Source organism: Chelonia mydas, chromosome 26 (assembly GCF_015237465.2).
Source record: "Chelonia mydas isolate rCheMyd1 chromosome 26, rCheMyd1.pri.v2, whole genome shotgun sequence".
Lineage (NCBI taxonomy): Eukaryota > Metazoa > Chordata > Testudines > Cheloniidae > Chelonia > Chelonia mydas.
The window spans coordinates 1,838,587-1,864,066 of NC_057859.1; the positions used below are offsets into that span (position 1 = coordinate 1,838,587).

The window sequence follows — 25,480 nt, forward strand, 5'->3', positions numbered from 1 at the left end:
TGCCAGTTCTCATTATCAAAGACAAAAGCAAGTGGCTAAAGGTTCCTCTGCCCTTGTCTAGCAAAGTGCAGTGATGACCATCAGCCAGATACCCTTACTAAAATAACCAAAGGAGAGGTTGATGCTGGAGCAGCGGGGCATTTATTGGAATTACATTGGTCTGCTGTTATCACTAGCAAGACACCACAGCTGTTCATCTTCATATAACACTTGCATTAGCAAAGCAGAGATTTGTATCACCCAGGTAGATGGAGTTTACTAACCAAGAATACAGTACAATTGTAATATGCCCCCCCCCCAGAGCTGGTTCTGCTTTACAAAAAGGAGCCTGGCGTAATAATTGTAACATGCCGCTAATGCCTAACTGAGCTGATTGTTGCTTTAGCCAGGCGATGGTTCCAATGACTCAGGCTGACTCACAAAAGCAGTCACATTCTACTCAGCATCCATGTCCACTTTTAATTTTACAGTAATCAGAAATATCCAGGTTCAATATATCCATAAAATGAGCAAATTTTAAACATGTACAGGTAGGTATAGGAGGCCAAAATTAAATAATAAAAAACCCACACTTTTCAGTCTCTTCCTATACAAATCTACCAGGAAGATAGTTTCCACTGAAATATACAAGGAACTGTTTAAAAAAAGTATTCCAACAGTACTCATTATCGGGTAGTTTTAAGAATCAGATGATTAGATTTAAAAAGACAAGTCTGATCTCAGACTTTATTTTAAAACAACAAAACATTTTAATTTGAAAGCCCAGGTCACTGCCATTCTGCACGTTCCCTAGCAAGATGTTCCCATGTAAAAGGCATGTTTGCAAGTTTGTGCTAGAGTGGTGTTTGGGACCCTGGCAGATGCCATCCTGCTGCTGCCATCCTGCTGGGCAGAAAGCAGGCACAGCATGCAACGGAGGATGCCCTTTTTAAGCAAGGAAAACAGAGCAGCAAAACCTCTCTCAACTGTTATTCTCTCAATCTCTCCACTGAAGATACTGCAGGCCTTTCTTCTTTTGTCTCTTCCACCGCAGTGTTTATTCTCCTCAGTGAAAACCAGACAGCAACTGATGTTAGTTTAATTGTAACTGTTAAATGAGCTATTCTGATCACAAGATATTAGCTAACAAATGGAGGTTACCATGATAATCAAGGGCTTGTGGTCTATACAAATTGCTCTGGCAGTCTAGCCAAGCCCTGACTGCATGGCAAAGCTCCTGCACAGGGTTCCACAGTGTGGATAAGGGATATTTTTACAGAAGCACCAAACCCAGCCCATGTCTGCTCTCCAGCCCTTCATAAAAATAAAATGCTGCCTTACTAAAGAGCACAAACCCTAACTGTAGGACACACAGCCATGGGATAAGTTACAGCTTAGAGCATTTTAAGAGACGTATTTACATATTTACAATATAACTTAATTTATAGAGGGTATTTTAAATGGGATGTGTCCTTTGTATGTTCTCGCTGCTAATAAAACAATCTGGAATTGATTGATAAGGCCCCCTGGGGACAGCTGAAAGCCTTGGTGTGGGAGGGAGCCTGTGAACACACTGCTCACCCAGTTGTTGGGTTAGACGAGGTTCAGAGGAATGGAGTCTTCCCCTGTCGGTGCCCTTGTTCCATGGTCCTTGCTGGCGCAGGGCTAGACTCCATTGGCACTGGCCTTGCTGCTCTGAGATGCCTCCATTTTGGTCTAGGGTAAGAAAATTATAGACTTAAAACCCCCCAGTAGCAGTCCGAATGTGTTTATTAACATTCAATAAAGACTAAGGTTTTCAAAGCAGTTTAGGGTATTGATACATCTTCCATTAAATGAACCATTATCTATTAGTAATTATTGATGTGGGAAAGAGTGGTTTTGGCAGACAGCTTGTGTTTACCTATTAAAATACCATGTGTTAGAAACAAGACCAGCAGATTTCGCCAGTTAGGCTAAAGAACATTTTTCCTTTAATGAAAAAACTCAGACCAAAATTAACAAACGCGGGTGCCTAAAGTTAGGTTCCTAATCCCATATTCAGACAGCTAGATAGAAGTCAAGGGTGCATGGATTTCCCATTGTAGAAAGAATGGGCAAAGAAGAGGGCAAGCTCTCTGCAGTTGTTCAGATCTTTTAAAAGGCTCAGTCTAGAACTTCCTTAGTTAAACAAACCCACAAAACCTGGCCTAGGTCTGCCTCAGAGCTCACCTCTCCTGGAGGAGGCATGACAGATACTCCTGGAACTGGTAACTTCTCTGATGGCTGTGATATAAATTCTTCTCCCTTCAAGAGAAAAATATAAAAGGTGTTTTAACAATCATGGAATCATATCACAACATGGAAGAGGTCTACTTGGGCCCCAAACAGGCCACTTCCCTGCCAGAACACAGTCGTTCCCTGTGATGCACTTCTAATTTTAATGTCAGATGCTGGGGATTCCATTTCTTCACTTGGGAGACTATTCCACAGCCAATATCTATTAGGAAATCTTTCTAGTTTTTAAACTTAAGCTTTCCATTTCTGAACTTAAACTACTGCTGCTATTTGACCCCCTTGTATCACACACTAAGTCACTCATCCCAACTTTGGTGATCAGACATTCCTGAACTGGCTTGCCTGGCTGAATGCAGTTTCACATGCTAATCTGCCCCCAACTCCTCCAATTCTTGTGGCTAACACCCTCAGGAGAATGTCACCTGGGGAGGAGCTTGTAACATGATTCAGAATTTAACCACCCTCTCACAGGTGAAATGTGAGCACAAGCAGCAGCAGGTGACTGTTAGTTTATGGAAAATGAGTTTGAATAACTAAGGATCTCATGAGTGCTCTCCTGCTGGAAGATGGTGGTGATTTTGTTTTGAACAATCAGCAGTGTTTCCAGCACTAGTGCAAGAAGTGATGCCACTGCAGCTTCCTCTGCCTTTTCAACATCCTCTCCTTCCTTGGCAAAGGAAGCACTGCTGTTGCAACAGTGTGACAAACAGAAAAACGTGCCTATCCCAAGAGTTCTATTTCAGCGCACTACTCGGAGTTAGTGGCTAAGGATGCCAGCCTAAAAGGCCACCTACTTCCATACTTTGCTAAGCTATGTTCACACTCCTACTTCCCAAACCTGCAGCATTTCATATACATCTGGTACGCATTTGTAAAGAGTCATTTTCTAACCTTTCTTCCTTGCACAATGGGTGCAGAATCCAGTAAGGTTTCTTTAGGTTCAAAAACTGATGTTTCTGCAGCAGCGTCACTAACCCGAACCTAAGGAAAAAAATAAACTACTCAAAATTGCTGTTCATATTTTATGCAGACTATGAGGAGACTCCAGGCCAGTAAGTACCTGGGCAAAAGTTTAGTTATTTAGCACCATGTGTCTTGCATTGTTCAGGTTCAATCTCAATCAAAGTCTGCTTTTCAAGAACAATTAGAATATTAATAAGAAAAATGCAAGCAAAAAAATAACTCACCTACGCATTTGACATATCTGTCTGGGCAGAAATCTGTCCAATTTGCATAATGGATATATGCTTCACACCATTATTTATACTGCAGGAGCACTTAAAGCACGCCAGGAACTGTACAGATATAGGAAGACTAAGTCCCTGGAGTTACATGTTAAAGGATGGATTTTCAGTGATGCTAAGTAACCCTCAACTCCACCTGAAGTCAACTGAAGCAGTGAGTGCTCAGCACCTTTGCAAATCAGGCCCCCAAGTCAGTTATTTAGACACTTCAAATACACCATGCAGGTATTTTCACCTCAAAGATCAAAACTCAAGTTTGCCAGCTTGCAAATTATATTAAACCCAAAACCAGGTCTATGAATGGAACATGCCATTGGAGGAAGTACTGGACTACTAAAAACGGCTAGACTGCTGCTGTGCTGAGACCACTGGGACTGAGCCGGCTGACCAATATTGTCTCATTGTTTTCTTGTGCCCCGCCCATCAGCCTGTCTGTATTCATCTGTTGTCTCGTCTTATACTTACCTTGTAATCTCTTTGGGGCAGGACTCTTTGTTGTTCTGGGTTCATAGAACACCTAGCACAAAGGGGTCTGGGTCCATGACTGGGGCTCGTAAGTACTATGGTAAAACAAATACTATTCATACACGCATTTTCTAAAGCGACTGTGCAATTACTGCTGTTTCTAATATCTAAGCTGCTCTCCCACGTCTTTCATTTGGGATGGGAGCCCTAAAAAACATTAGCTGTTTTACCACAATCAGAGTTTGTTCATCTGTTAGCTTCCAGCATGGTGACTAGTTTACTAAGACAGCCATAAAAATTCAGATACATTGTCTCTACAAAAGGCAGCTGGGAAACGTCCCATTTGGCTTGAGGACACCAAGATGGCATCAACTAGCCATTATGGTGAACCTGCTGTTTTAGACGGGTGTCTAGTAGACTGTATGGCAGGACATGCGCTATGTGTGACTGAGGTTTGGCGAGTAACTAAATCCTTTATTTGTGATCCTTATGAAAGATCTTGTTTTGTTAAATGGGACCGTGTCCTCAGGCTAACTGCTGTTCAGCCCACTCACCTCATTCGGTGACACCTGAATGGGTTTCGGCTTCACGTCTATCAAGTACAAGGCACGAGAAAGCAGCAGCAGAGAAGGAGGAACATTCTCCTTTAGATGTAGATCTAGCCACTGTAGAACATGGGGGGAGAGGAGGGTTATTTAGAATCGGTTCAAAAATCAACAGTTTAAACACCAATTCACTGAGGAGAATACTCTAGCACTGTAGAGCACCTTTCATCCTGAAGGACTCCAGAGCACGTGACAGATTTGAACCTCTATTAGCTTAGTCGCCTCCCTCTAGAGGTGAAAGACAACAGCTATTTACCAGCTCACAGTAGCAACAAACAGTTTCAAAGGGCAGTGAAGACTACTGCATCCAGCTGAAGCTGGAGAGAAAGTCTAGAAAGGTAGACTAGTTACTTACACAGAAGTTGACTGCAAGACTGGTGGTTAACATCCCTACTTTTGAAAGATCGCCATAGGAAAATTAAGTGTTCAAGCTTCTACTTTACATTTTATCCAAAATACAGCACCTGCAGCACCGGTGGCCCTGACCCCGTGCAGAATAAGGCTCCAATACGGAGTCCCAGGGATGGGAGGAGGGGAGTGCCACGTGGAAATAGCTGCCACCAATACTGGCAATTTTTAAATCAAGATCAGATATTTTTCTAAGTGATCTGCTCTCGGAATTATTTTGGGGACAGTCTCTGGCTTGTGTTTTGTAGGTCAGATCAGATCACAAATGGTCCCTTCTCACCTTGGAATCTGTGAATCCCTATACAGACACATTACAATGTCTCATCTGCCCCGTTCCAGCACTGCCCTCTTTTAAATATGCCAGGCCTTTGCTGCTCTAGTAGTTTAAGTAATCCCCTGGGTTCCTGCGTCCTGTTCCTGACAGGTATGTGCACTTGGCACTCCTCAGCCACCCTCTTCTTCAACAGGGCCTTAGCATAAGTGGTATGTTTTGTGTTTTACAGTTCAGTTATGCAAATGAGGATCAACAACAAAACAGTGGCATGAATCTTCAGGGCAAGGCCAGCCACCTGTCAAAGCTAGTTTATTTGAAGATGAACACCTGACATGGTCCCTTTAAGTAAAATATAAGCTCTGGGTGCAATTTGCCAAGACTTTAGTAGCAGGCAAGGCCCTACTTGCCTGACTGAGTTGTTCTTTCAGCTGTTCCTCTGTGAGACCCAGTGATCTCATTCCTCTGGCCCTGCACGCACTCTGCAGTTCGGACACACTTAGCCCATTAACACCTTCCTTAGCAATCATCTGAAAGGAAAAGGAACATTCACATCCAGGACTCCAGAAGCCCAAACCCTAGTTTATTCCCTAAGTCTGGTACCGAAGAGATGCCTGCTTGTATTGGAGGGGAGTAGAGAATAAACAAAGGAATAGCTACTGATACCAAGAGGTAAGACAACAACACTGGGATTCAGCAGACAACCCGTTTCTGACTGCCTAGCTGCATGCTGTACACAGTTAAAGGTGAGGAATAACCTTGGGCCTGATCCTCCAAACACTTACACGTGGAGTTACTGCACTCTTGTGGGGGGCCCTACTGAACTGTAATGCAACCACTCACAGGGTAAAGTAACTCACGTGCACAAGGATTTTCAGGATTGGGCCTTTATTTGTAAAAATGGACCTATCATCACATACATGTAAGTCAGAGGTGGGCAGAAGCCACTTAATTAGTTATGTCACAGCATCATTTCTAACAAAAAGCCTCCAGATCCTTCATTCCAGTCTCATGGTAGTGCCAGATTTCCTCATTTACCATGCTCCCAAGCTCGGACAGCGACAGGAAGGAGTCTGGCATCAGTGCACTCTGAATTCACATTGCTAGTTACGTAATAGAAATGGCCCAAAGTTTCTATAGAACCAAGTATGATAAAACTGAAGTAGTATAAGAGACGGGGCTCCACAATCATTCATTGCTACAAGCTACTGAGATCCTAGGAGGCCACCTTCTTAATCCTTAACAGCAAGAGAGTCTCATCTGAGATATGCTCCTTGGTAGAGCTGACAGAAGGCACTGGAGAGCTGAACTGCCAACACTCCACTTCCTTAGAGTCCCATGGGGTAATCCTCCTCTTACTAATAGTAAGATCACCCCTCTCCCCGTTAATGTAGGCAGCAGCATACCGATAACACCAGATAGGCAAACTGCAGACCAGAGAGAGGAAGTGACTTGCAGAATCAGAACTAGAACCCAGGTCTCCAGTACTAACCATCAGATCACATTGCGTCTGTTTTATTTGTTTTAGTCTCTTACTTCATCATCTGCTTTTATAGACCTGAGCTGCATCAAAAGCTGGAAGCGGAGTAGGTTATTGGTGCCAATGGGCTGTAGTTCAAGCAGTTTGCAGAGGGCTACCAGCTGTGGCCGTTCTAAGTGTTCAAGGGTCAGCTCATCCTCAAAGAGCTTGGAGAAGCGCACAATCTCCTGGGTGCTGGGCTGGTGGCCAGCATGACGAACCTGCGCAACAAACCCAAGGCATCAGATAGGAATGTACCTCAAAAGCCAGTGGCAGAGCTGGAAACAGAAACTAGGCATCCTGAATCCAGTCCTCACTCTAACACTCCCCCCAAATCATTTCACTTTAGCGCTTTTTGCTGGTGGCCACTCAACTGCTGTTGTTCAGGCCTAGGGTCTGAAAACAGAAGATATTTCTAATATGCTCTCAGAATGGCCACTTGAAGAACTTCATTATGTAAAGAAAAGGAGGACTTGTGGCACCTTAGAGACTAACAAATGTATTTGAGCATAAGCTTTCGTGAGCTACAGCTCAGTTCATCGGATGTATTCAGTGTATTTTCCGATGAAGTGAGCTGTAGCTCACGAAAGCTTATGCTCATACAAATTTGTTAGTCTCCAAGGTGCCACAAGTCCTCCTTTTCTTTTTGTGAATACAGACTAACACGTCTACTACTCTGAAACCTGTCACTATGTAAAGAGTTTTTCTGCTGGTTAAAATTAGAATTAAGAGAAGACAGTAACTTATCTGGACACAGGTTCCCCAGATAGCTGGGGTCACAAGGCTTCCCCAAGGCACTGGCCACAAAAGGGCAATCACTTTACCAAGATCCCTCAGCATTTATACATGCCTGGTAGCAAGGCTCTGCGAGCTTTCAAGTTTCAACAGTAAGCACAACAGCTGCAGCTTTCTTACAGATAGATGGACAGGAACAACTTTCTTCCTCCATTTAGCATTTGTTTGTTTTAAAACAAACAAACAGACCATCGCCACCCACTGAAACTTGCAATCAAGGAATTGCAGCTTCTCTAATCCTGGGCTTGTCAGATAAGTTTGCCAGTGCAGTTACAGTTCACAGAATGGTTTAACAGCAATATTGTGATTGTTTCTGTACAGGTTACAAAACATTTCACACATGCAGGAAGGTGGGCGAGAATATAATCTGTATATCTAGTTTGCAAGCTTGCTTTGCAGATTGGCTACAGATTTGTGTATCATACAAATCCCATACTTCCTTATCTCCCAGCACAAGACCCTTCAAAGTTGTATCTACCCACCTTGCTGCCCTGCTACACAGGACTGCAGACACCTTTTCTAGCCCCTCCAGCTTATTTTACTACTGGCGGTACCTGTTGCACATAGGAAGAGAACTGCTTGGTGGCCTCTCCCGTATCTGCTTTGTTCCTTCTGGCCATCTCTGTAATAGTCTCCTGCAGGAATTTTGCCAGCTCTAATGTGGCGCTTAGTTTCTTTTTCTGTTTTTCTTCCTTAAGTTAGGAAACAAAAAGTAGTTAGAGGCTCATCTTGAACTCCAGAAGAGAGAAGGTTGAGTTAAGTTTCCTTCCTTTTGTTACTGAAGGCCTTTGGTTAATTACCCCTGTGCCTCTCAAAACCTAACTTACTTTTCATCATTGCTGCTGACTACTCTTGGCACTTGGGCTTGGACAACTAAAGTACATGCATCAGTTTCAATCCCGCTTACTAGAGAGATGCTGTAAATACAAGGTTTTTTTACTGAATATTCTTCTGTGTAGCTCTGCATATGTGAATCCACTTTGAGTAAGAGTGTTTGACCCAGTTGCACAGAGAGGCAAGGCTGAACTGATTTACAGTTGTGGGTGCTAATCAGTTGCCCATGTGGTAACAAAGATGTTTTGATTAGTTAGTATCAGACACTACAGCAAGAAATAATAGCTGAAATCTGGGTCACTTAGCTGCAAAAGAAGTGAGCTAGTAGTGGGCAGAGAATACCCCAGTTGTATGATATTGATGAGGGCCGGGAAGTTGATAGGGCTAATGTGCCACACAGAACGAGCCTTTATGGTTTCAAGTGGTTTTGGTTGAAGAGTAAAGGGCAAATTCTGCCCTTCTAAGTATGGGAAATCCCCATGAAAGTCAATGAAAACTGTCCACACGTGACACTAGCATTTTGGCCCAAGTTAGATCCTCGAGAGAGGAGGAGATTATCAACATTTTGGTTGAGTGAAAACCTAACAGTATTTAACTCCTGCCTTCACACTCTCAGCATGTCTTATCTACTGACTCTGCCTTTGAGTGATAAAGGGCACCTGATTAAAATGATCCTATGCAGACCCTTAATTTTCTGTGGCTATCTAACCAAACATAGTTAAGGGTTCTATTTCAGGGCTGATCATGTAGTCTGAAACATTACTCTGAACTGGAAGGGGAAAAAAATAAATACCTCTAAACTATTAAGGATGGAAGAAAGAGAAATTGGGAGAGGAAACAGGAGAGAAAGTCAACCCACTCTGGGCACAATGCTTGTTAAACCCTACAGTTTTCTTGTACTACTCCTGTCTTCAATCAGTTATCAAGTAACCTTGCTGCAGACCCCTTCTATCTATCCACTTCTCTGACCCTAATCACTATAATATCTGAGTGTCTCAAAATCATTCATGGATTTTATCCTTACAGTAATATCCCCTTAAAAAAAAACAAAAAAAACCACAGGGTAGATTAAGAGACTTGGTCAAGGTCATAGAAGAAGTCTGAGCAAAGAATTGAATGCAGGTCTCCTGAGTGCTCTATCCACTGACTAGACCAATCTTCCTACACTTGCTTAACCTCACTATTCCACGATGAATACTGAAGAACAATTAATCATGGCATGATGTTTAGTCAGCTTCTAGCAGTATGGCTCAGGCTAGTTGATTTCCCAATATACTTCTAGAGTTGCCATCCACAATCCTAGTTAATGGAGTTTGAATTATTGAAGCAGTCTGCTTTCTCAACAGCCCAGTACACAAACCTTTTTTGATTCCGTCTCAAAAGTTGAGGGCAACATTTCAGGAAAGAGTTTCAGAAATACAGGTAACAGGAACTCCATGAATGGCACAATGATGAACACCAAGAAGGGAACCAGCCGGAAGAGATCAGCACACGTCCTCAGTAGCTGCAGAAAGGCATAGCAAGAGTTCTTTTTCATTTGACAGACACAAAAGAAAACCTATTTGGGGCACAATTAATGAAGGCTTTCTACAGGTGATCTTGGTGCAAGTATTACCATTCATTCAGATAACCAAGGTGCTTATCAGCATGGTATCTAAATGTAGGACTTATCACATGGCCTCTGTCTCAAAGGAATTAATAGTGCTTTTAAGACTGCATCTGTGTACTTTGAACAACTACTCTGGCAACTTCTAAAGTACCACAGCAATCATCCCCCTTGTCCAAAGTGTTGCAGAAATTGATGGGCCACAGAGATTGAATGTGCCTCTCATTTCAGAGGAATTCTCCCCAGGATAGGGATGAGGGTCCTTGGCAGAACCCAGGGGGCCTGTGTTGCCATGGCTTGCGCTGTACTAGTTATGGAAAATGCACAGAGGATTTCAGGCTCCTGGGCTGTTGAGCTTTTACCCTTTTAGAGGCATTAAATTCACATGAAAGGTTTAAACAGATGTCCACATTTGACCTCAATTCAAATAAAGTTTGGAAATGGAACAAACCAGTTTCTTTGGTTACCTTGAGATTCTCAACACGTCAGCTTAGCAAATTAGTGCCAACATGTCTGTGCAAGGTAGTTCATACTCACCCTTCGCCTCTCTCTTCTAGTGAGAACCTGACCATGTAGCAGCCTCCATACCATCCTGGCAGCGACCTTCGTGTCAATCCAAAGCAAGTGGAATCCATTGTAATAATGTTTCAGTTCGTCCACAATTCTTTGGCGTAAAGACTTTTTCTCCACACCAGTCTCTATGCTTTGGTCTGACAGAGTTTTAGCACGCTCATTGTCCTGGTTTATTGTACTTTGGTGCAGCTGAGATTCATCTTTGAGCTCTTGATGCCAGTAAGCAGAGGTGTGCAGTGTTCGCACCGCTTTAGTTCGTAGGTGAGGTAGTCCAGGGGCCAGGTGTGTGCAGTACAGTAACTGCTGGTTTTCAGAGTCTTTCATGTAAATTCGGTTTAAATGAGAATCCACTAGCTGAACAAATGCAACTGATGAGGAATATGGAGAACAGCTGGAGTGCACAAGAAGATGAGGGCCTCTGAAACTGAAGAGAAGCTAATTACTTTAATCATGTAATTCTCTGCTGTAGTTAAATTACCAAAATTAACCATTTCATTTGTATTTTTGTTCTTAGCTTCAAATTCATCACATAGAATCTTCTTAAAGACTTGCCCAGTTTGTGGGAGCAGATTTTAGCTGGGGGATGAAACACTTAAAGTTTTTGCATTATTCTAGCTGATGAGCTGTCCTCTCAAAGGAGCAACTCAGTATTTCAGCCCATTTCTTATAAGCCACCATCCTCCTAATGGTTATGACAGAAGAATTTTACCCAATCACAGCCCAAAGGAAAAAAAACAAACCCATATCCCCATCACACCGCCATAGCCAGGCTACTTCCTGAAACGGTCCTCATACTCTCTTATTTATCTGTAGCCCCAATGGGACGCCCCTGGTCTCACAAAGAGGCACAGCATGTTAAAAACACCAGGGAAGGAGGTTTTACAGTATGATTTTTAATCTTATCTTGTATAACAGGAATAAGACTTCTCACATTAGTATGTACTATGACAACTACCAAAGCCTGACTAATCAAATCCCTCCATTTCATTCTGACATTTAACCAAGCACAAAATCAATTCAGGACTTGGACTATAAAGAGACTGAACTCTCTCTCAAACTAAAATTAAACATTTGGTTTCACCCCATGTACCCTCATTTACAACAGCAAGCCTGTTTTGAATGAAAAGTTAATTGCTGCATACACTTCGTACCATGCCCCTAAAACAAAGCATCAGTCACCCGAAGAAATTAACCATTACTATTGCAACAGTTTTATCAGGCCCGTATCAGACAAAAGCTTTACGGGGATGTTTTACACACAAGTGGCTACCATTTTAAATATACTTCAGAGAACTACAAATGCAAAAGTACTAGAACAAACCAAGAATCTTAAACAGTAAAATAAAATTTAAAAATAAGCCTTCATTTCTTACCTTGACCTGGCTATTGCAAGGACTATGTTACAGCTGTAGAACGCCATGTTGCCCTGGAATGATCGGTTGTATGTTCTGATACAAAAGAGCAGATGAACAACAATACTTACAGGGAAAGAGTTAGTTTAACTGTAGAGTCACTCAATTAGAGCAGTGCTAAGACCGATGACAACTGCCTTCTAGTCATGGTTGATATGCCCATACCCTCCCGTTACTCCAAAGGTGTGCAAAAAGTAACAGCGCTCTCTATAAATCTTCAGCGGGCCCTGGACAAGACCAAGCGGATCAGACTTTTCACTGAATTAAACAGACAGCTTCCAGTCCATGCGGTCACAGCAGGGCAAGGGGCTGTGTAGAAGAGTAACCTGACAGCACCCGCCCCACACGCCCACTGCTGGGCGGCTCACGCCTCGCTTTCCCCGAAGCGCAGGAGGGGCGCGGGAGAGAGCCGGCTTCCCCCGGCAGAGGCACAGCGGAGCAGGCATGCCGCACGGCAAACTTCACAGCCCTTCAGCTCTACGCCGTGCCTATCCGGGCAGGGTCCCCAAGCACCAGCACGAGTCCCGCCTTCCGTTCCAAGAAGCGACTTGGTCTAAACTGCCTCATGGACAGAACTAGGGCAAAGAACCCAGGAGTCCTGCTTCTGCTTCCCGCCCTCCCACCCCCCCGGCTGGGAGCTGAACCCAGGAGTCCTGCTTCTGCTCCCCCCCCCCCCCCCCCCCCCCCGCGGCTGGGAGCTGAACCCAGGAGTCCTGCTTCTGCTCCCCCCCCCCCCCCCCCGCGGCTGGGAGCTGAACCCAGGAGTCCTGCTTCTGCTCCCCCCCCCGCGGCTGGGAGCTGAACCCAGGAGTCCTGCTTCTGCTCCCCCCCACCCCCCTGCGGCTGGGAGCTGAACCCAGGAGTCCTGCTTCTGCTCCCCCCCCCCCCCCGCGGCTGGGAGCTGAACCCAGGAGTCCTGCTTCTGCTCCCCCCCCCCCCCCCCCCGCGGCTGGGAGCTGAACCCAGGAGTCCTGCTTCTGATCTCCCCCCCCCCGGCTGGGAGCTGAACCCCGGAGTCCTGCTTCTCCCCCCCCCCCCCGGGCTGGGAGCTGAACCCAGGAGTCCTGCTTCTGCTCCCCCCCCCCCACCGCGGCTGGGAGCTGAACCCAGGAGTCCTGCTTCTGCTCCCCCCCCCGCGGCTGGGAGCTGAACCCAGGAGTCCTGCTTCTGCTCCCCCCCACCCCCCTGCGGCTGGGAGCTGAACCCAGGAGTCCTGCTTCTGCTCCCCCCCCCCCCCGCGGCTGGGAGCTGAACCCAGGAGTCCTGCTTCTGCTCCCCCCCCCCCCACCGCGGCTGGGAGCTGAACCCAGGAGTCCTGCTTCTGATCTCCCCCCCCCCGGCTGGGAGCTGAACCCCGGAGTCCTGCTTCTCCCCCCCCCCCCCCCCGGCTGGGAGCTGAACCCAGGAGTCCTGCTTCTGCCCCCCCCCCCCCCCCCGCGGCTGGGAGCTGAACCCAGGAGTCCTGCTTCTGATCTCCCCCCCCCGGCTGGGAGCTGAACCCAGGAGTCCTGCTTCTGATCTCCCCCCCCCGGCTGGGAGCTGAACCCAGGAGTCCTGCTTCTGATCTCCCCCCCCCGGCTGGGAGCTGAACCCAGGAGTCCTGCTTCTGATCTCTCCCCCGCCCCCCCCCCGGCTGGGAGCTGAACCCAGGAGTCCTGCTTCTGCTCCCCCCCCACCCCCCCGGCTGGGAGCTGAACCCAGGAGTCCTGCTTTTGCTCCCCCCCCACCCCCCCGGCTGGGAGCTGAACCCAGGAGTCCTGCTTCTGCTCCCCCGGCTGGGAGCTGAACCCAGGAGTCCTGCTTCTGCTCCCCCCCCCCCCCCCCCCCGGCTGGGAGCTGAACCCAGGAGTCCTGCTTCTGCTCCCCCCCCCCCCCCCCCGGCTGGGAGCTGAACCCAGGAGTCCTGCTTCTGCTCCCCCCCCCCCCCCGGCTGGGAGCTGAACCCAGGAGTCCTGCTTCTCCCCCCACCCCAACGGCTGGGAGCTGAACCCAGGAGTCCTGCTTCTGCTCCCCCCCCCCCCCCCCCCCCGGCTGGGAGCTGAACCCAGGAGTCCGGCCCCTCCTGTTTTTGTAACCCCGTCCCCATGGCCTGGCCTGGCTCGGCTCGGTTCGGCCCGGCCCGGCAGGCGCAGCGAGGGGCCCGTGCCTGCGGGCCCCCACTTCCGGGGGGTGCCCCTGAGCGGGGGAGGAGGCCCAGCCCCGTGACGGGCTCGGAGCTGACCGCAGGGAGCTAGGGCCGGGGGGGGGGTGGCCGAGGCCCCCCCGTGGTACCGGGCCCACTCACCACCTTCTCGGGGCTCCGCTCCGCCCCCACCTCCAGCTGCCTCAGTCCGCCCAGGCCCTTCCCATCGCCCCCCGCGGCCGGAAGCAGAGGGACGCTCTACTCTCTAGCTCGATGGCAGTCGTGAGCCAGCCAATGGGAGCGGACAGCTCGGAGTGGGGGCGGGGCCTGGCCGGATGTGCCCTCCCCTTCCGCCCACCTGGCCCCCTCCTCCCCTCCATTGACCCTGGGCCTGCCGCTGCTCCTATTGGGCTCCGGGCTCTGCCTTCTCCACGGGGACGGGGGGCTGGGTGATGTCAGGATGACGCCATTGCGTGTTGCCGTGGAGACAGGTGTGACGTCACTCGCCGGGCTATGACCGAGGCAGGGCTGTGGTTTCGCCTCCGACCTCTTGCTCTGGCGGGTGCTGGAGCCCAGTGCGGTGTGCCCCGGCCCGGCCCCCCGCCCCGGCCCCCCTGGCCTGCCCAGGGTTCAGTCCCAGGGCTGTGGCCGGCGAGTCTCGCCCGCGGGCCCCGGGGTCGCCCCGCTGGCGGCCGGGAAGGGCTTTTCACCTTCCTCTGCAGCATGGGGCCCGCCTCACGTGGTGGTTTGAACGAGAGTAAATGGTGGCGTCTCTGTAGCTCGAAGTCTTTAAATCAAGATTCAAGGACTTCAGTCAGAAGTTAGGGGTCTAATACAGGAGTGGGTGGGTGATGCTCTGTGGCCTCCAATGTGCAGAGGTCAGACTAGATGATCGCGATGGTCCCTTCTGGCCTCAAAATCTATGAGTCTAGGCCTGTCTTGAACCCTGCTGGACCTACTCACTGCTGCCCTTCTCCTTGTTGTCAGCCCTACAGGGCCCTGTGCTATCCCAGTCTGTTCCCCCTCCCCCCGCCCCCCACACTCTGTTCCACTCCCTGACCCTCCGCATGTCCCTATGCCACGAAATGAGCACAAGAGTCCCCACCTTTCTTATGATCTAGAAACACAAACTACCTCTCTCCATGAAAGATGAATGAGTCAGAAAGACCTTCCTTCTCTTTCTCCCCATAAAAAACCCCCACCCCCAAATCCTACACATTTGCAAAAGCCCTCAAGAAATGTGCCTAGGCACAATCTCACACCTCTCAGTATTAGTATGTGCAAGTTCCCACTTTTATGTGCTCATGAAAACTCTACAGGCTACACGTAATAGTCATGGTTAGAGTAGGCTGGGAAGTTTCCATCAAAACAAAATTTTGTGAAAAACAGGAAAAAAATGTAGAACTTTTGTTTTCTGCTCAACTTTATTATTTATTACTGTTATTATTTTTGACCATTATGTCTTCAAGGTGCCTTACAAACATCAACTCATTCATTCAGGAGCTTCCTCTGAAAAAGTATCTCCCTCTGCTGAACAAGCATCAATACAGAGGAACTCCTGTGTGTGCATCTCTTTACTTATTGCTATTTTGACTTACTTCACATAGTGCCAAGTGTGTGAGAGAAGAGCTTTACAGACATGTATGAAGAAAAGTTCCTGAGAGGAAGTGATTTTTCTGTTCTATGCTGGCTGTTGATGGATCGTACAAAGTCTTGGCTTAAAGTTTTCAAAATCATTGCTTTAAAGGTGAGAAAAAGCATGTCAAGCAAATTAATGCTGACATTTAAAATGTTTAATTCAGCTAAATGTTAAATTCAGTACAAAATGTTTTTCATTTCTATGACTTGGTCCATGTGCAGGATTTTCAGAGTTGAAAAGGTAATGGGGACCAACAATTTATTTTTTAGTGTTTAACAAAACACCAAAAGCATCATACAGTTTTATTTAATTTTATATAGCAATGTGTTCCCTATATTTGAAGGATCTATGTTTAAATTATTGCACTTGATGTCTACATATAGCACATTATAAATTATATGAAGGAAGGTGTGAGAAGAAAAAATATATATTAAAATAGACATTCTTTTTATTTTACCCCCCAAAATAGCTTTGTGTGGTGTCAGGAATCAAAGGGAATCTCAAGACAAATTTTAAGGGCTCCCCAAATTCTATAAATCAAGAAGGCAGTTGGAAAGAATCTCCTCGTTAGCAGATGACAGAACTAGAGAGGTTACTCTGAATCTATTCTATATTTATAAGGATCACGACGTAAATATTAAAACGTAATCTGAAATGCAAACTGCTATTAATCCACGAGGCAGATTTACCAGCTAGTGTCCAAACAAATGGTTTAAAAACTAGCGGTTGGAAGAAAGTACCTTAGTTTAGCCACTAGAGGTCTCTTTATGTCTGTGTTTATTCTCTCAACTGGTAAAGACATGCCTGTGAAGGCCAGTTCTCCAGACATCTTAGATTAAAAAATATCGATCCATGTTTTACGCCTCTCCCCACAAAAATTCTTGAAGCATTATGTTGGTATAGGCCTTTTAATACTAAAGCTTTACATTAAAACCTTCTCTAGTAGAACAAATCTTGATGGAATAAAGAAGGACGTGACTAAGCATTCTTCCTGTCTCACACAGAGGAAGGTGTTTTTGCTGGGAGAGATTCTCTGCTGAATTAATGTACAATAGTTATTGTACAAAGTACAACAACAATACGAAACTGAGACTGATTGAGCAGGCAAACATAAATAATCCTGCAGTCTAACGTGATCAAGTAGACATCCCTTGTTTGCTACACCATCAGAATAGAGGATTTTAATCTGCTGTACTAGCTCTGAAGCGTCAGAGAAGTGAAAATACCCATCATGCCTTTCATTCTGCAAGGTTTTCAATATGGAGTTGTGGGTGTATATGTGCATGAATTCCTTCCTGATTTCACTACTCCTATCTAGGGACAAAAGTCTGTCCTCAGTCGTGCATCTGTAGCTGAAATCAGTGGAAACTGAGCTTAAAAATCTGAGACCCTGAACCAAAGCCCATTTAAATCAATGTGAATTTTCTCTGTGTGCTAAAATGCAGATATTGTTAGTTACAATTATCAGGTCATTTAAAAAATCTAAATACAGCCTTTGATTGCAGGAGCACTTCTGTCTCAACAAACCCAGCAAGATGGCTTTGCTTGCTTGGTCACCCAGCAGCTGGGCTGTAATTTTTAGATCCTTGCAGTTCTTCATGGGATTGACTGGAAAGGAAAGCCCCTTTCAGTCCAGTATATGGAGCCACCACAAGAATAGAAAAGAATCAGCAATGCTAAGTAAGACTCTTACAGTTGGTTTGATTGTGCCCATTTAAGGACTGACTAGCCCACAAATGTTCTGAGTGTCCAGCCTGTTGTTCAGAGTCCCCATAGCACTGAAACATTCACAGCCCTGGCTGTGTCACTCCTTCCTGTAGGAACTAAAAGGTAACAAGAATCCCATTTGGGACATGGACTGTTACTTGCTCTAAATTTGTACAATGACTAACACAGTGGTGTACCAAACTTGATACCTCTGGCAATACTGTACAAATATTAAATAATCCTTACAATCCATTGTACTTCTATGAAGAATAAAGATGCGATGCTGTAGAACCTTCATCAAGGGAGTTCAAGTATGTTACAATATTAAGTCTGACAGTTTCCCTGTGAGTTAGGCCTATGTTATCTGCATTTTATAGAGAGGCAAAGTGACTTGCCCAAGAGTCAATAGAAAGTCACTGGCAGAGAGAGTTACAGAAACTGGGAATCCTATCTGCTAGTCACCTGTCCTAATCACTAGACAATACTGTCTCACAACACAAACTACTCAATGAACAATCTTGCCTAGGGAGAAAAACAGGTAAATTCCTGTAAGTGTTCTTACTGGGTCTGGATTTCAAGCCAAGCCAGTCCCTTCCTCTGTAAGCATTTTCCTGACCAACAAATGGTGTTAAAGGACTTTTCTGGATTAATGCAAGCATGTCAACAACAATAAAAGATGAATGGGGAAAGAAAACACTGTATAGGAGATACACAGAGGAAAACAAGATTTCCTGTAAGTGTGCTGGTTAGTTGCCTAAAAACCACTTAGTGCTAAAAAAAAACAAAAAAACCAAAGTAAATTAAAGTAAATTCTCATCCTTTTCACTGACTAATTCAGCTGAGTCCATCAACCTAGTGCTGCAGAATTTACAGAAGGGAAGGGGAGGAAGGAAGTCTTTTCTAGGTCAACTCCATTTTTGATGGCTGATTGTATTAGGTAGGAGGAGAATCATTTGTAAACGTGCCTTATTACAGTGTATTTTTTTCCAAAAGCCTAGACTTGAGAAATGTCTTATTTTTGTGGGCTGGAGCCTGCAGCCTTTGGGCAATAGGAAATGCAGTCAATTTTGAGACCATTACTCAGCCTTTGTTCAGTGACTCGTAAAACCCACATTGCTTCAGTTTCCTCTTTCATGTTAGATCATGTGTCTCTTTTTCCAGTTCATTCATCTTGCTTCACTGTCTGATTTTTCTGGTAACAGGCACTGCATTACCTTTCCGTCTTGTTTCTTTCTCATTCTCTCAGATGGTTTTCTTGCTTTACACCCCCCCCCCCACCCCCCCCACCCCTTTTTTTTTCCGCCTGTGAAGTGAAACTTAAATTTGTTAGGTGCAGGATAGAGACTTATTATGAGTAGATAGATCAGTTTTGTGTTTTCTTTGAACTGGAATCACTTTGGATTTGTGGAGGAGGGGAATTAATTGCAAATATTTTAATGCATATATTTTCAGCCAAAATGAGACTAGGAACTACTGAGTATGACAGCATTCTCACGCTCTGTTCATTTAACCCAGATGCCAAACCTCAGCAGCTAAAACTAGATTCCGAGGGAGAGACCCTGTAATCTCTCCAGCAGAATTTTCTTTTTCCCAGGCCTTATGCAGTACATCAGCAATTAAATGCATCCAGCCCATCCAGCACATCCCAGCCAATGCTACGCTGGTTGCATAACAAACATGCAAATGAATTGCACAGCTTGGCCAATCTGAGCACCTAACAGTTGACCCCCCCTCCCCCCACTCCAACAGAGTTGCATGTTCAAGATTGGTAACAAATGCATCCGTACCTATCAGTGTTTGCAGGTATGTGTGCCTTGCATTGAAACTATTTGTATTAAAAATGGCATTCTATTCAGTACCTTGCAGTGAGTGCTATCCTAAATATATAACCGGCATACATTTCCACTGCTCATTCAATATAAGACAGAGCTGGACCATTAGTACCCACCATCTCCTCTGCCCATTGTAGCTTGTGTAGTTTCAGGCCTGATACATTGTATTTAAATCTTGTTGTATTAAAATACACCCAACACATCTCATTGGACATCCATCTAATTAGCTCTTTATACTGCACTCAAAACAATAGTATCAGAGCACCTCATGTTCTCAGACCTATGAATTAAATGTGAATTCCTTCAATTTGCAAAACATTTAATTCCAGTTGGAATAAATGTGTTAGGACATATCAGTGTTTGCATGTCATGAGACCATGTGCATTTAATTTAAATCCATCTTTATATCTGAGGCATTTCTATAATGCCCATTACTGTAGCATGGAAATACTTCTGTAGAATCATGCTTTGATGCACAGATTAACCATGCATCCACCAGCTCCTGGCCTTGCAGTGTTTGCATGCTCCAAGATCCTGTGAATTCCACTTAAATCTCTCAAAAAGAAAAGGAGTACTAGTGGCACCTTAGAGACTAACCAATTTATTTGAGCATAAGCTTTCGTGAGCTACATCTCACTTCATCAGATGCATAAATCTCTGTATCTAACATATATGGCATTAGAACCCTATTAATAGGTCTTCAGTGAAAACCATAGACATCCAATATAACTCAAGATTTGTATGTTCCCAAGACACAGAAAGATTTAAATGCAATGCCTAGTTAGGCATTTTTAAGCACCCATCACTAGAGTATGCAAACATCGTAGTACTAAAAATGCTGATTAAACATGTCCAGCATCCTCTGTGCATGTTTCCCGGCCTTAGGCAGTGTCTCTAAAGCCTAGTGCATTAAGATTGCATCCAGGCCCCTCTGAGATCGTGTTGGGTCCTAGGCTTTGTGCAGTGTATCTCCATCCCTGCCTCCGGCATGCCTGGCCTTCCAAGCCCTGGGCACGAAACGTGCCCCAACAGCGGCTCCTTCGAGCCTGGCGGCCGTTCAGGACTACAGTCCCCAGCATGCCTCGCGCCTGGCGCAGAGCCGGCAGCCAATGGGGGCGCGCCTCTTTTGGCGGTGGCTGCCGCGGCCTGTGGAGCCGAGCTTTGTGTGCGTGGGGAGGAGGGGGAGGGAGCGGGAGAGCGAGCGGGGCCGGCCCGAGACCGGGACACAGCGAGACCCAGCGCCCCCCTCCCCCGCCGCTCCCCCCCCCCGGCGCCTCTCTCTGGGCTCCCCGCGGCGCTGCGGCTCCCCCACCGCCCGGGGCACGGGCGGCTCTCGGGGCGGCGCCCGTGGAACTGGGACCCGGTGGCGCGGAAATCGAGGCCGGGGATCCAGCGCGGCCTGCTGCGGGGTCCTGTTTCTCCCCCCGCTCCGAGCCCGGCCCGGCCCCCCCCGGCCCCTGCTCTTTGTGTCTCTGCTGGGCTCGGTCGGACACGGCGGGGGGAGTTAGAATGGAACAGACTGACGGTGAGAGGGGGCGAGACGGGCCCGGGGGGCAGCGGCGGGTGGGGGGCGAGGGGGTGGGGTTTAGGGGACATGGGGGGGGGCGAGGGTCTAGGGGATCAGTGGCACAGCGGGCTGAAAGGTAAGGTGGCCTGGGGGGGGTGTCTTTCTCCAGGGTGACGGCTGGGCTGGGGGGACGTGTGTGAGAAGCGCCGGGGTTGGGGCTGCTGCACGGGGTTTCGGGTGGTCCTTGAGCAGGGGAGATGGGGGCGATGAATGAGTCTTTAGAGACATACGCTGATTTGTGGTGGGGAAGGGGCTGGCGTTTGGGGGAGGTGTGGGGAATGGTGAGAGGGAACCTATTGTTTCTCTAAAGACTGTGTATCAATTCCAGGCACTAGGACTGGAGCCCGGTTATTGCAGTGAGAGATCCTCTCCTTGTTGGAGAGGGAGCCTGGCTTTATTTTGTGTAGGTGGGAAGTAGGGGCAATAAAGAGAGACCTGGGGATAATTTGATGTTTTGGTGGTGGTAGAGATAGAGGAGGTCCGCTTGGATTTAAAGGGGCAGAGGCAGCCATGTTTGCTGCTCGTCTCTGCAGTGTAAATAAATTCCCCTTCCAAAACCTGCTTTCGATCCCCTTCCTGGTGGCTCAGCCCCCCCATTCCAGGCTTTATACTCTCTTCCTTATCTTCTCTTCTTATCTCCCTGAAATCTACCCTCGCCAGCAAAGCGGCATTTTCCTTCCCTCCTCCTCTCGGTTGCAAACAGGACATGCTGGGGGACTGCGGTGCAGAAATTAACCCTTTTCAACTCAAATCTGCAGAGAAATTACACTGACTGACATTTCCTCTAATGTCCTAGAGAAATTAAAAACAGAAATATGTGGAATGTTGCATTTATCTTATAAATCGCAAATGTAACCGAAATATCTTTTGCAATTTCTTGAACTAAACAAGGAAATTGCATTGGCCATTTTATTTGATCTAGGGCTGTGGGTAGAAGGCATTGTGGAATGCTTTTAAAGGTATTTGATACTGTATCCATTGACTACATTTTAAATCTAGAAAATAGGGTGTATTTTTTGCTGAAAATATGAAAAATTTGGATTGCAAGGGTGTGTTCTTAGACAAATAACTAGGTCTCCCCTTTTTATTCACTTAAAATGTAGATACTTGCTTTTATGTATAGCAGACAACTAATTAGGTTATCCAAATTTGAGTCCAGCGATCAAATGTGTGTGAAGCAGGCATGTTTTGTGTTTGTAATCTTATCGAAGCACCAAATATGAGAAAAGAGACTTTGGGTCACTGTGCTGTAATTAGGGGCTCTATCACAGTAATCTCTTTTAAGTAATCTTATTTTTATCCTTTTAAAAAAACGGTAGGTTGAACCACATACTTGCCAATTTAGTTTAGACAGCAAGAGTTCTTTACAAGGAGTTTCCAGATACTGCACATTAGTAAATAGTTAGCCATTTTATGTAGAATTTATGTATATTTTTTAAAGTAACACATTACAGCGTACCTCTTCTCTCATTCTGTAACTGGCTGTGGATTCAGTGTAACATCAATCTCTTTACTGGTGTTTTTATCAACACATTTGACTGGCGCACAGGTTTAGGATCTTAAATTATGTTGATTAGAATTGTATTATTGTTAGATTTTAAGGGTGAATAATTCCAGTGGACTAAAACTCTCGCACCTTGCATGTTGGACCAAACAATGACATAATAAGTGATATCACTTCCCAGTTATTGTTTACATCTTCAAGTGGCTCATAGTACAGATGTGCAGTAAATGTTTCAACAATTAAATGTGGGTGTCCTTTGGACCACTTCAAAAGGTGATATTGACGCCAGAGGAGAACAGACACCAAATAAAAATATGGACTGAGAAGAGGGGTTGTGCATCTAAATGACAAGGTGCTTTTCATTAATATAGTATGGAATAATTTTGCACTCCTTTGTATGTGGCGTTACTTTTGAGCTCTGCTGCAGTGTGTGTTTTTAAAGTTCAAAGCAGTACTTTGTATAGTTTGTATGCATTAATGTTATCCAAGCATTGCCAACTCTTGCAGGCTTATTGTGAGTCGAATGGTATTTGGTGTTTTTATTAACACCCTAGCTCCTGGATTCATGTGATTATGTAAAAATCCCACTTTAAAAAAAATCAAAGCCAAGAATTTTGCTCATGTGGTTTCAGAGAAAATATGACTCAACGGAACTCTCAAGTTTCCAAAACCAAAGAGCAAATAAAGAGCACTCCAGATTTATTTTTTTAAACTAATCTCTTGACTTTTAAATAACTATCTTGATTTGTGGTGCTTCCCTCATAAGTTTTGAATGCTTGGGATTTTCAGTACTGTTATCCTAGAGATTACTTTCTGTAACAGTGGGAAACCTCTTCCTCCTCGACAAAACAAACAACAAACCTCAGCAGCCCTTGGAAAGGTGCACAGAGACAGTAATCAAACTCACTAGGTATGTTAAAAGGATGAAAAAGAATCAAGTCACTAAGGCCCCAGGCTACATCAGCTTCTTGCTATCACAGACCCTTGCATTTGTACATAGTCCCACTGCAGTCTGTGGGAATCCTCACAGGGACAGAGGTCTGCTAGTGTATTGCAGTGCAGGGTTGAAGACCTTCTATCATTTCATGTATCAAGTGCACCTTTGTTCTGTTTTGATTACTTTGTTTACAATGACAGATTTTGCTGTGAGCCAAAATGACTTGTTTTATATTCTTTTAAAAGATGTTTTATTATGGACGCTGGCTTTATGCTTCCTTTCAAAATGTTAAAATTGCATTGAAAATGTGTTGAAGTTAAATAAATTATTTTTTAGATAAAATTCGGGACATACATATGATATTGACACTTCTGTGAAAACTATCAGTGTTTTTCTATAATGAAAATTGTAGACTATAGAGGTATGTCAGGAACCAGTTGAAAAAATTGTCTGATGGAATTTAGTGTTGTCTTATGGAGTTGAGGCTATCTGCAGTTCAGATACAAACACCATAATTAATTTTTGTTACTGGATTCAGTATTCATATTTAAAACACTCGGCTTTATGTTGTCCTGTTCTGGACATCCCAGCAAACTTTATATAAACATTTATTATTTAAAAAAATTATTACACTGGCAAGTTACTGTTAAATTGTTTTACGTTCATACTGGTATGGCACACCTAAGAGTGTCTTCACACCTATAAAAAGTGCCTGCAGTATAAATACAAAATCTGCACTGCAGTTTCTTTGAGGTTCAAGGATTATTGCATTAATTTCCTATTCACAATACCAAAGGAGTTGTACATTTTCAAACAATAGCAACATAGACTGTTGTTTAGATGCTTCAAGGTTTCTCTGTGTTGCAACAAATTGGCAAAATAGCCTGCCACAGCAGTGCAATCTCTTCGTTTATAAAACATGTACAACAACAAACAAGAATTGAAATTGGCAGCTTCATGGGTTAAACTTTTTGATATGACCAGGACTGCATGAATAAAGTGTCATCATATGTAAGGAAAAACCAGATTGCTCCATGTTTTAGAAACAAATATGCACAAAAGATAAAAGTAAGTAATGAAGTCTTTGTGCATAACTTTGACAGCTTTTTCAGGGTTTAGAAAATAAACAGAACCTTGAATCTCTGTGGGTTAGTGCTGCAGTTCCTGCTTGTGTTAATGGGACCTGCCTAGCTAATGTGCCACCATTATTTTGATGCTATATCTCAGAGCTTGGTTTTCCAGGCAATTGCTAGTCCAGGTCAAAGGAAAGTCCAGGTCAGCCTTGCGTTCACTAAACTGATGTTTAACCATAATGTAAAAAATTGATTCCAGTTTGTTGCTCTCTTTGCCTTTACTGATGAGCCAATAGTAAAGTATCAGTTCTTAAAGTAGTTTCTTTACATCTCTGTGGAATGCCCTACATCCAACAATGTGTGAACTTCCACAAACTGTATAACATACAATTTTAGATATTCCTACAGAACGTTGCAACAGTGGACAGGAAAAATTAACAGTCAATCAAATGTATTATGGAAATTAATTTTAAACTTTTTGCTGCTAACACCTTCCACAGGAGTGGTGGTATTATCAACTCAAGCACTGCATGGTGATGAAGTGTCTGGTGCAAATTAATGGGCTTCTGCTTCATTCTCAGTCAGGAGCTCCTCTGGCTGGTCATTATTGCAGTGGAACTCAATGAGCCTGTGGGTCTCAGTCATTCTTGTTAACATTCTGAATTTGTGTTTGAACAAACATGACGTTTATCATTTTTTTTTGTGAATGTTGGGTTGGCTTCTGCAGTTTGCCTGTGGATAGGTAAACCCAATTTACTCATAATACCTGTAGCTGTGGAATGCTGGTTTTAGCGTATCACGTTGATTAGCCCTTTCTGCTCAGATTTTGGGGACTTTACTTTGTACTCCTGTGATATCGTAAGTGTGTGATGGTGAGGGAAAGAGGAGGGGCACTGTTGACATTGGGAGATCTCATCTAGAAAATGAGATCTTGTCTTCCCTAATGCTGCTGGACCTTTCCTGGCTGCGTGATAACTGCAGTTTTCCTAGGTCATACTTGGAGAGCTGTGAATGCTTGTTTGTATTTGTATATTTTTTTAATAAATATTCTGTTGGCATATTTCTCTATTTCATGCACCAGTCTAGAGAAGCCAATCAAGTTGAATGCAGA

At 45.1% G+C, this 25,480-nt stretch overlaps 2 protein-coding genes across 16 annotated transcripts in view; one reads left to right on the top strand and one right to left on the bottom strand.

Moving 5' to 3' along the window:
- Positions 1-439: 439 nt before the first annotated feature.
- LETM2 (leucine zipper and EF-hand containing transmembrane protein 2) lies at positions 440-14,498 on the bottom strand. 5 transcript variants are annotated; one of them, XM_037886175.2, is made up of 11 exons: positions 14,273-14,498; positions 11,950-12,024; positions 10,541-11,000; positions 9,758-9,901; positions 8,118-8,255; positions 6,786-6,989; positions 5,660-5,779; positions 4,520-4,630; positions 3,148-3,237; positions 2,191-2,265; positions 440-1,695 (listed from the first exon to the last, which is right to left on the bottom strand). In XM_037886175.2, exons 2-11 carry the CDS (start codon positions 11,994-11,996, stop codon positions 1,645-1,647), a joined length of 1,440 nt encoding a protein of 479 aa, XP_037742103.1. In that variant the 5' UTR covers positions 11,997-12,024; positions 14,273-14,498; the 3' UTR covers positions 440-1,644. The 5 variants fall into 5 exon arrangements, with proteins under 5 accessions (XP_037742103.1, XP_043392418.1, XP_037742104.1 ...); XM_043536483.1 differs by having other exon boundaries at positions 11,950-12,027; positions 14,276-14,345; XM_037886176.2 differs by having other exon boundaries at positions 14,276-14,343.
- The window catches only part of NSD3 (nuclear receptor binding SET domain protein 3), a 69,180-nt gene continuing 58,167 nt past the window's right edge, over positions 14,468-25,480 (top strand). For 3 of the 11 annotated variants that reach the window (XR_006287596.1, XR_005223417.2, XM_037886177.2), the window contains exon 1: positions 20,433-20,813. The gene's annotated coding sequence lies outside the window, so the exon portion shown is untranslated. Of the gene's footprint in view, positions 14,602-15,717; positions 15,858-20,430; positions 20,814-25,480 lie in introns of those variants that run through there. The other 8 variants (XR_006287597.1, XR_005223418.2, XM_037886183.2 and 5 more) reach the window with 4 other exon arrangements.

Excerpts from the sequence above, each read along its gene's own strand:
- LETM2 (XM_037886175.2), bottom strand. The coding sequence starts at position 11,996 with ATGGCGTTCTACAGCTGTAACATAGTCCTTGCAATAGCCAGGTCAAG. Across the intron at positions 3,238-4,519 it reads TTCAGGTGTCACCGAATGAG|GTTCGGGTTAGTGACGCTGC; the intron begins GTGAGTGGGCTG and ends TTTTTTCCTTAG. Across the intron at positions 2,266-3,147 it reads CCATTGTGCAAGGAAGAAAG|GGAGAAGAATTTATATCACA; the intron begins GTTAGAAAATGA and ends TTTCTCTTGAAG.